The sequence below is a fragment of the Drosophila santomea genome, chromosome 3L, assembly GCF_016746245.2.
Source record: "Drosophila santomea strain STO CAGO 1482 chromosome 3L, Prin_Dsan_1.1, whole genome shotgun sequence".
Lineage (NCBI taxonomy): Eukaryota > Metazoa > Arthropoda > Insecta > Diptera > Drosophilidae > Drosophila > Drosophila santomea.
In genome coordinates, this window is record NC_053018.2 from 1,431,100 (window position 1) to 1,441,207 (window position 10,108).

General features: G+C 45.9%; 1 protein-coding gene across 2 annotated transcripts; it reads right to left on the reverse strand.

Moving 5' to 3' along the window:
* Positions 1 to 6,016: 6,016 nt before the first annotated feature.
* On the reverse strand, positions 6,017 to 9,393 carry LOC120450124 (cohesin subunit SA-1). 2 transcript variants are annotated; one of them, XM_039632945.1, is made up of 7 exons: positions 9,252 to 9,393; positions 9,048 to 9,201; positions 8,820 to 8,993; positions 8,565 to 8,763; positions 6,984 to 8,506; positions 6,633 to 6,920; positions 6,017 to 6,573 (listed from the first exon to the last, which is right to left on the reverse strand). In XM_039632945.1, exons 1-7 carry the CDS (start codon positions 9,332 to 9,334, stop codon positions 6,061 to 6,063), a joined length of 2,934 nt encoding a protein of 977 aa, XP_039488879.1. In that variant the 5' UTR covers positions 9,335 to 9,393; the 3' UTR covers positions 6,017 to 6,060. The 2 variants fall into 2 exon arrangements, with proteins under 2 accessions (XP_039488879.1, XP_039488878.1); XM_039632944.2 differs by having other exon boundaries at positions 8,820 to 9,201.
* Between the last annotated feature and the right edge of the window lie 715 nt (positions 9,394 to 10,108).

Genomic DNA, 10,108 nt, shown 5'->3' on the forward strand with positions numbered 1-10,108 from the left:
ACTTTATCCTGCATGGCACATGGCCAACGCTTTAGCTAATCCTACAAAAGAAAGTTGATAAGTAAGTTATAACTAAAACTAAGGCCAAGCAGAATGAAACCTATCTTGCATCCATAAACATACCAATTTGTGAGCAAACTTGACACAATTTCATTCGAAAATTCCCCAACTTCGATGAAGAATGCACTTCCCAGTTAGATTGGGACTAATGGCATGACTAGGTTTACCATAATAGAACAATAATCGGTTTGTCCCAATATTTTCCCTAGCCTTTTAATTTGGTTATCTGACCCACCGTGGCCCATCTAGGATTACACAGACCCCACACAAGAATGCATTATTATCTGGTTTGGGTTCCGATCGTAGCTGCAATTATGCTAAATAGATTGGGGCCGCACCGACTGACCATCGAAATAAATAAGCGAACCGAACACGACAGCCAAACGATGGCTGTTGTGTCAGACCTAAATTGTTCAAATAAATTAAGTTGTAGCTTTCGAATGGATCGGGGACTGCAGGCTGCGCACTGCGGATTGGGGATTGGGGTTTGGTGATTGGGGATTGGGGATTGGGGATCGGAGATGGGAGATCGGGGTCTTTGGTGTGGGGATTGGGGCAAGCAAATACGGGAACGTAAACGTTCAGAGGCCGCCGCCGCCGCCGCCGCCGCCGCCGCCGCCACAGCCGCCTGTTGCATTGTCATTTGATAAATTATGATATTTGATCAATTGTTCCGCTGCGGTGGCTGGAAGTGCTGCCTCGGATATACATATGGATGTGGAGAAGTACGTGGATGAGATGAAGACGTCTCCGCATCCATGCCCGCATCAAGTCTACCGAGTGAACTTTTCTTGCGTTTACATTGTAATGGCATCTGGCGGAGCAAACACACAACACACAAACACCCAGTCAGCCAGCCAGTCAGTCAGTCAGATAGTCCCATATCCATTCATCTGCATAATAGAATTTCCAGGGGTATGGGCATTGGGGATTTAGGGGATTTAGGGGGGGAGGTTGTGAGGCTGCCTCTTTATTGTGGCTAATAGGCCTCTTGGCCGCTTTGTTGTTGTGCCGCCTCGCCTCAGCCGCCTTCGTTTGCATTCGCCTTGGTCACCATCACCATCACCTCTCCAACTCCGTGTCCATGCCCATCTGCACCATCAACATCTCAGTCTGCCATTGGCATTTCTATGTGGATTAATGAATGGCAGCAGCACCAAGTTGACGCTGTAGCCAGAGACGGCACACTGGGAGAAATCAAAACCCCTCTATTCGATTCTTTTACAAATGGCAAAGTTACATCCTTAAGGTGAAAACTTGATTTTAGGTGTATTAACAATAGAGTTTGTACTTTGACACTTCTGTTTATGAGTATAGTACTTGAATCTCCGACATTGCCATACATTTCTTGCTGTGCCACAAAGTAGACATGTGTTTACCTTCCATATAGGCACACACATCCATTGTCGGGAGCAGTCAACAGGCCCCTAATTATGTGTAAAGGTGTTGTATGTGCTCCTCGCTCCTCCCTCCAAGATCCCGCCCCATCCCACTCTTGTCATCCATCTCGCGGAGCTACAAGGGTTAATTAGTAAGGTATACAGGAGTGTCGGCGTTACAAACGGACATTTGAAGTCGTCGTAGATGTTTGGCCACTGGAAAAGCTTCTGGTTCTGTTCTGATTGTAACTTATTGATTTGTATTAGGACAAGACAGCTGCTTCCTCGTTACACTCAGACAAACTACAGAAACTCCCCAATGTTTGACCATTTGCACTTTTATGGCCCTCGACGAATCGAAATTGAATGCCCCGGGAAATGTAAAGACAATATTGAAGCGGATGGTAGAGGGTAGCAAGGGGAATGGGATTGGGAATGCACCAACTCATCATAAAACGACAAAGTACAATAAAAATAAATTTAACACAACATTCGCTTTGGGCATCCGCAAGTGCCGCATCCTGGGCACCACCATCCTTTGTGCAAGGACCCCAAACAATCAAGGGACAGCCAAAATATTTTCAATAATAAATCTATTTGATGGCCCACGGGCCGGAGTTTTTACGATCGACGCGATGACAGCAGGCGCAGTCATTAAAAATCTCACCGAAAGTTATGTCTCTTCGCATGATTAATTGTTGAGGATGTGTCAGATCGCTCCACCGGGAAAATGTATCTACCACTTTATGGATTATTTGTGTATCGATGGCATGGTAATTAATTTTCATTCACTTTCCCTCTCCAAGAAGTGCATCTGGGCTCCCCAGGAGCCGCACTTGACCCCTGACCATCTGTGGTCAGTCAGTCGGCGGACTGTCAACTAATTTGTCCAGTTTGTGGTCCGTGTCAGGTGTTGTAAATATCGCATTTAATTGAACTGTCCGGGTGTCAAGTCAAGTGTCTAGGAAATGCCAGAAGACCTGCATATTTTGTTAGCCTAATGGAGTGGAGAGCTCGATTTCCCGCTCAAATGAAGCAGCAGAGGAAGTTTTCTTTACCATTTTCCATGATGTTTTTATAAATAAGCCTTATAAATCCACTTAAATTATAGTATCCTTAATTAGGAAGTTCTATGAGATAACTATGATTTACGTATATTAAGTTCTATAATAAATACAAGGCAAGGTATACAGTATACAGATTTCGGCTACAACATCTGTCGTAGCCTCGAATCCTCCGCTTTGCCGGTGTATAAATCAACACGCCAAGAGCAGTTCAACAACACGCTTGTAATTGCTTAATTAGATTGCCACTAAAATTATAATTTGAGTAAAGGAGGCAGTCCCGCAAAGCTGGGCGCAGATTGCAGGCCGGGATTCGAGGAGAAAAGGAGCAGCTGGTGCGTAAATCAGATTTGCTGACAGGGCACGACTAATTTTAACCCTGCCACTTGAGGCAGCAGTCTCTGGGTCCTGGCCCTTGGCCTACGTACGTCGAAGTGGAGCCGAAATTCGAAATTCGTTATCCTTTTGGAGTGGCTGCGCGTGCGCGGCGAACGCGTGCTAATGGGGCCAAAGAGGTGCAGGCCCAAGGATCGGGGTTCAGGGATCAGGGATCAGGATTCGGGGATTAGAGCTACAATCAGCGCAACTCCGCGCCCATGCCCGTTAATTTATGCGTGTCCTGCGCGAGTTCAGCTGCACCTTGGAACCCATGTCCTTTCAGGGATTTGTGTGTGTGTCAAAGGACATATGTTAGGGACATGACTTTGTTGACACACCAGCAGCACGGAAAATCTTTTTAAGACCTGGGATTATACATAAGTATATAACTAAGGAGTATCTCATTTGGCAATTTACTTTACAATTGCTACTGCTCTTCATTAAAAACGTGCACTAAATGCGACTTTAACTGCGCTTGCTTTAGCAAATATCCATTGATGAGATGCACATTTTTTCTCTGTGTAAGAAACGCAAGCGGTGGCCGCTGCGGGGCGGGGTAGGAGTCCTAAGGGCAACATCTAAATGGTATTTATTGGTTTGCCAAGCCGGCGACGGCTGTCGAGCGCATCCTGTGTTACCGAGCGCGGCAAGGATTGAGTTACGCGATGGCGACACATTTGTAAACAGGCGGCCTGATTTACACACACCGTGCCTGCCAGGAGCAGGACATGCAGAGGATATGGGACATGGGACATGGGACTACCGTGGCAGAAGTCGTCGCCAGGAGCGGCGCTCCTTATTTGCCAAGACATTAGGCAGCAGCAGCAACAATAACAATAACAAAAACAGAAACAGAAACCAGCAGTCACCAGCCACCAGGCAGGGGAATAAATGAGCAAGGACAACACCGCGTGTTTGCTGTCAGGCGAGGAGTCGCGGAGTCGAGGGATCACCTCGAAGGATCAAGATCCTCTGATTGACAATCGACAAATTTCGTTTGGCATTTCCATTTATCAATGGAACCGCGAGGATCGCAAAGGACTTCGAGTGCGGACCTCCTGTCGCGATGATGAATCGGGGAATTTGTGTTTTTACACGCAACTTGACGGGGCCAACACGGATTTGGATAAGTTAATATTGTTAATGTTGTTGTACTTCAGACTATTATAAGGACATTTTTCAAGCAAAGTGGAGGGGGTACAGGTTTCATGATAAATGGAACTTTTACGTTATATGTTTTATATGGGAAAGGTAAGGTTCCTAAGTTTTTAGCTTCTAACAGGACATTCTTCCTGCATGTTTAAAGCCCTTTTAGGCACTAATAGCGATAAAAGTGCGGTGTGGTCACACTCTGTTCGCCAAAGTTCAAATTCGCAGCCGAAAAAAGGCCGAAACAAGCAATAAATTCATGTTAATAACAGTTGCAACAGCAAACGACCCCTGCCCCGAAAGAATTTTCGATGCCCAACGGCAACCGGCCATAAATATCGGCCAAATGGGTTGACAGTTGGCAAGAGTTAAGAAAATAAAAACGCAGAAAAAGAGCAGAAACCCTTCTTCCTTGCCGAAATGTAAACTCCCGAAATAGTACAGAAATGTGATACGATACGAATCAAGTGCCACGTGTCGCCCTAAAACTCCTTATTTGCGAACAGTTCTGAATTTTTTCGACTGCCACAACTGTTCCTCAAGATCCGAAACTCAAACCGAACGACAGATGCGCGTGTCTGAAATTGTGTTACACTTTCGCCCGAGGAGCGGGGCTTGCGTTTATCAGGTCCCAAAAATCGTGCTAGGGGAGATCTCGGCTCGAGGGGTTCCTCCTGTGGAGGCGTGTGTCGAGGGGGCGGGCGCAGATCTCGTTAAACCGCAACCGAGGGCGATCGGATCTGGCCGTCAGGACATCTGTGATGAGGTTCCGTTGGCGGATCACAGATCTGGGGCCCGAGAGATTGGGGGGCAGGACCGTGAAATGCAATTGCCATGGCCTAGCGGTTCTCGCAGTCCGTTACGCGAAATTGATGGGCCAGGTTGCTGTGCTCCGTTCGCAGCTACCTGTCCGGTACACTGAGAGAAATGCTGAGCCCTCACATTACTAAGAAGATAACCGCAGTTTAAGTTCCTTCTTCAACATTACTCATCTAGTTCAAATAAAACATCACAACTTGTATATCATAATATCTTTTTAACTTTATTAGACTACATTTTCAATGTATATTGATTATCCATCTTCAGAGCAGTTGATTTCTCCCAGCGCAGGGCGAGAAACATCCAAAGTGTGCCTTCCTCGAGGAGATGTTCCAATTAAGATCAGTATGACCAGATGTTGCTCCCCAGCGATTCCGCCACCGTGTGCTTGATGGCCAGGAATGTTCCGACGAGCATCTTCCACAGCTGGGCGAAGTGGAACCTGCAAAGTACTGCATTTCTAGATGGGAGTTTGTAGGTTTCCAGACCCGAAATCGGATACTCGGCGACCACTTGGCATGTGCCAAGGAAATGGACAAGCGGCCAGCACTTGAAAACCAAAACCAGAAGTGACCCAATATCCACTTGAATTTCACTGCGTTTAGTTTCGTTTCCCAAAAATTTTAGCGCCCACCTTGAGGACCCGGCATTCGATTCCCTGCACTCCATCTCCATTTCGGGGTGTCAAAGGCCGTGTTAGCTCGTGCAGCCTTTGACATGAGAACACGGAGAGCCCGGAGAACCCGGGGAACCAGGAGAACCCACAAAGTTGCGAGTCAATTTGTCAGCGAGCGGGCATTGAAATTGAAAATTGCCGAGCAGCCTTCGCCTCGAATTGAATGGGACTTGGGACTTTGGAAATTCGATACCACAGCTGCCGAATGAATGCAGCCTGCAGATACAAGATACTGTTCGTTATTACGCAACCTTTTGTGGCCATTTGAAGGAAAGGTGGCACTGCAGCGAGGAAAAGCTTTGCCAAATGCTGCCGGCGAAACTGAGATGGGTTTTCCTATTGCACACAAACACATTCGGAAAACGGCAAGCGGGATGAACACGCCATTGCAAAGGTATGTGAGCTAGGAGAAACTTCATGGACACCAATAAAGCGATACACTTAAAATCTCCAAAAACTGTTTAAACGACTTTAGCAAGGAGTTGCGCATGTATACATCATTTAGATACATATAACATCGGGAAAGTTGTGTTCTTTAAGTTGCCGGAGAATAACATTTTGTTTTTCGAGGACTTATGGCGGTTCGATAATCCTTCAAATATTTCAAATCCTTTCTGTTGCATTTAGGTATTACCAGCTGCTCAAAGCGCTGGAAATACGTTAATATGCCTACTTTGTCCTGAGCCAAGAGCAGCGGTGCAAACACCTTGAGGACACGCAAGAAAGGCAATTTTTTTGAGGCCACGGCATTTTGTTTCTGAGTCGCTTCAAAGACGAACATAATGCCCGATCTGTGGAACCCAATCACACACTCGCGATACTCCATGGGATTGGGAATAAGTATCTTGGACAAACGGTTGGCAAGCTCCATTAGCTCGGAGAACTCTGGTGACCTTACAGGCATTTGTCCAGCTGCGTTGCCATCAGCGAAAATCTCCATGTAAGGTAGCAAGCATGTGTGCAATAAGGTCATTGCGAAGTGAACGGGATTCACTTGTAGTGCGAGTTCCAAGGAGCATCTCATAACGTCGCCAAAGGGAGCGTGGTACTGCAAATGGTAGTTAACTTCAGTGAGATTCTTTTTAAAGTATCTTGCTACTTGCCGACCTTTACGTAATACTTATAGAACTTGTAGGCTCTCATGGAGGGCATAACTCCTAAGCACACCAGTTTCAAGTAACTGGTAAGGATTGCACGAATCCTCTGCAGCTGATCAGAGTTGGATTCCTTCATGAGATCCGCAGGACTTAGCTCGAGAAAGTTTTTCATGAGGAAGACCTCCAGGATGTCTACCTCATTTCCAGACGGTACGTGTGCAACTGAACGAATCGAGGGATTCGCACTTCCACAGAGGTTTCCATGTAATACAAACAGATCGCATGTATATGAAAAGCACTGTAGGTAAACAAGCAAGCATTTTACAAATCAGGAGAGATAATCCAATAAACATTGACTCACAGGATATGCCAGTGGTTCAGTGTTACCACTGCCAACTAGAGAGAAGGTCACAAAAAGGTAGTCTTCTAGGTTCTGATTCAGGGCAGCGCAATACTCCTCCAAGCCTTCGTCACCAAAGGCCGTTTCCTTCAAGTTTTCCATGTCCCAGCCTAAGCAGCAAAAGCTGGCCTTTAGATAGAGCGACAATGCCTCCGGCGGAAGGTCAGTTCCATCTGGCATCCTGCGGCCACTAACCAATCTTTTCAGGCTGAAGAGAAGCGGCTCCGTCAACTGCCATTCAGTAAGATCGAAATGGCCACTTAGGATCGTAACTAATCTCAGAGTAACCAGCAGTCGGTTGGACCAATTTTGCGGAGATTCCGCCGAGTCCGAGTCCTGCATCCTTTGCCAGGCCATCTTGTAGTTGGTCACCGCGCTGTTGAGGAAATGCTTGGTATGCGAGTTGGGGATCATGCGGTTTAGAAACGCCAGAGTTTGCACTCCGGTTTGAAGCAAAGTGGTGCTTGTCTGATTAAACAGTATGATGTCGAATTGCTCCAACAATTCCGAAAGCTGCTCCATCCTATTTCCCACACGGTAATACTCAAGGCAGAAGTACTTTGGAAGTTCAAGGAGTCTTTCTATGTCTTCTATACGGTTTGCGTACTTTTGCAGGAGTTCGGGCAGAACGGGTGCCAGTAACTTAGTGGCTATCTCCTGAGCGCCTCTGATCGGCTCCCTTTTCAGATCATTGGTATATCTGCCGGGCGGTATCTCCCCAGTGGTGGCTTGCTTAACTCCTGCCAGGAGGATTGCAATCAGTGAGGAGCAATAAATATCGCTTAGTTGCTGACATCTGGGATTCTCCATTAGCACCGCTATCATGGAATTCCAGTCCAGAACCATTTCGCAGTTGTTGAACAAGGAATCCACAAAATGGTCGGCCTGTTCATGTTCGCTCTCAACGAAAAACTGCAGAAGATGTTGTATTCTTTGGGAAAAGGATTCTCCTTCCAAGCCGTTTCTGCGCAGAATGAAGAGATCGACGGCCGCTTGAGCCAATCCCCGATTTGCGGCCATAATCAGTTGCTCCAGCAACTGGCAAACGCCGTCACTCAGCATTTCTGGAGCAAATTTATAAAAATCGGTGAGGAGACGCAAGGATTTCTCAGCTATTTCATCCTCCTTGTCCACGCAAAGATCCAATAAGATCTCCCGAAACTCAGTGGCCAATGCCACGCACTGCGGAAGAAATTCATCCTTGCGGCATAGTACTGAAATATTATCCATGCTGCACTGCCTCACTTCACCCGAGCCATTTTTCAAGGACTCGTAGAAAATACGGAGGCTGGGTGGCTGAATATAGCACTGCGGATATCTGGAGAGCCACTGACCAAGTTCGTAAAGACAGAGCAGCCGTATCTCGTTCACGATGTCCTGGCGACGAACTTGGAACATGCTGTTGAACATCCCCATCCACACGGTCTTGGCCACTTCATCGTCTGAGGATTTCAGATCGCTTAGTATGGTCATTATTTTCAGACCTGGAATGATTTAAAGTTGTTTTATTTGTTATGTTTAAATATGAAAATGGTTTCTCACCTATCATGGTGCCTGTATGGCGAAAAGTACGAGTACTAGAGTCCGAGCAGACCAACACAAAGTTCGTCATCTCGGTTAGAAATATGTTGTATAGCTCCAAAGGAATTTCATTGGCGACCAGCAGCAGAGCTTTCAAAAAGGCGCCCACCTTTTGTTCAAAGACGTCGGCAGGCTTCCTAATCAGGGGATATATGCAGGTCTGAAAGTGGGCCAGGTGAGAATGGTGTCTTTATTAAGTAGATTTACCCCACTTACATTGGGGAAATGCAATAAGCTGTTGGAGATGATGTCACTGTAGCTGAATGGCATTAAAGTATCCTCTGGAATCTGGTACTGACTCCCACTGGCCTCCACCACAAACTGCAACAGAGAAACCAACGCTGCTGTGGGGCTCTCCAAATAAAATGTCACCCAACGTTGGGCCAAATTCTGGATAGGGAATACTATTATTCGGATATCTAAAGGACTTACGAAGTTACTTACCAAATGCACTTGTTTTTTGGAGAGCACCATTTGCAGCAACGTCTTGTTCATAACGAGCTCCTTTGTAGTATCACCGACTGGCTCATCATCAACGACTTGCCCATCATCAACGACTTGCTCATCATTAACGACTTGCTCATCAATTTGGGCAGTGCTAAATGTTTCATTTCAATGACTTGCAGCTAAAATGGACTTTCGACTTACCTAGAGTGTTCCTTTATCTCAAAATCCATCTGATCAGCAGCTGGCGAATCATTTTCATCGCTTTCAATAGTTATATAACTCATTTTCACGCACTTAAGGGGTTTGACAAATTGAAAAGGTAAAAATAAAGCAATGATAAAGCAAAAAGTTCACGTGACTTAAGTTGCGGAAATTGGAAACTTGGTGCTGCCAACCTTGCAAATCCAAAACTTTGACAGAAATCGAACCATGAACCAATGAACCACTAACTCGAAGTGAACTTTGCAAAATTAGGGTTATTTTCAGGGCTGCAACAAAAATTCAATTTTTGGCATTGTCCTCTAGCTGAGACACAAATAAATTAATGTTAAGACTAAACAGGATGTCAACATCTGATTTAGCTGTGAGAGGAATTTTCCAGTAAACTCGAAATAATTTGTACAACCCAAGAAAAAACTTGTTAAATTTATAGCCTGCTTGCAGTTTTCCCACATCCACCGCAAAATAATGAAATCCGGAGCAAATAAGCCGCCGAGATTCCCATACTTAGATCGAGATCAGGTCAGGTAGCTGATCTGTGAGGGCACAAAACAATTAGCCAGGCCCACAGAACGATACACAAACACTGAGCAAATTGGGCAGCCACTTGCTCGACCTCAAAGCGAAAGCGCCGCCAATTGAAACGGACTAACAAGGACCTCATAATCATGCCCATGCCCATGCCCATGCCCCTTCCCATCGGATCCGTTCCGATCCGAGCCAGAAATAAACACAAATATTGACGTTGCCTATCGCACGCGATCTCCACTCCTCCCCTCAAATATATATATATGTATATGTATATATGTACATATGACCAGAGATCAGAGGCCCCGACC

Coding starts and splice junctions, on each gene's coding strand:
- LOC120450124 (XM_039632944.2), bottom strand. CDS start 9,334: ATGAGTTATATAACTATTGAAAGCGATGAAAATGATTCGCCAGCTGCT. Junction 9,202..9,251: donor GAGATAAAGGAACACTCTAG/GTAAGTCGAAAG, acceptor TGAAACATTTAG/CACTGCCCAAATTGATGAGC. Junction 6,574..6,632: donor TCTATAAGTATTACGTAAAG/GTCGGCAAGTAG, acceptor TACCATTTGCAG/TACCACGCTCCCTTTGGCGA.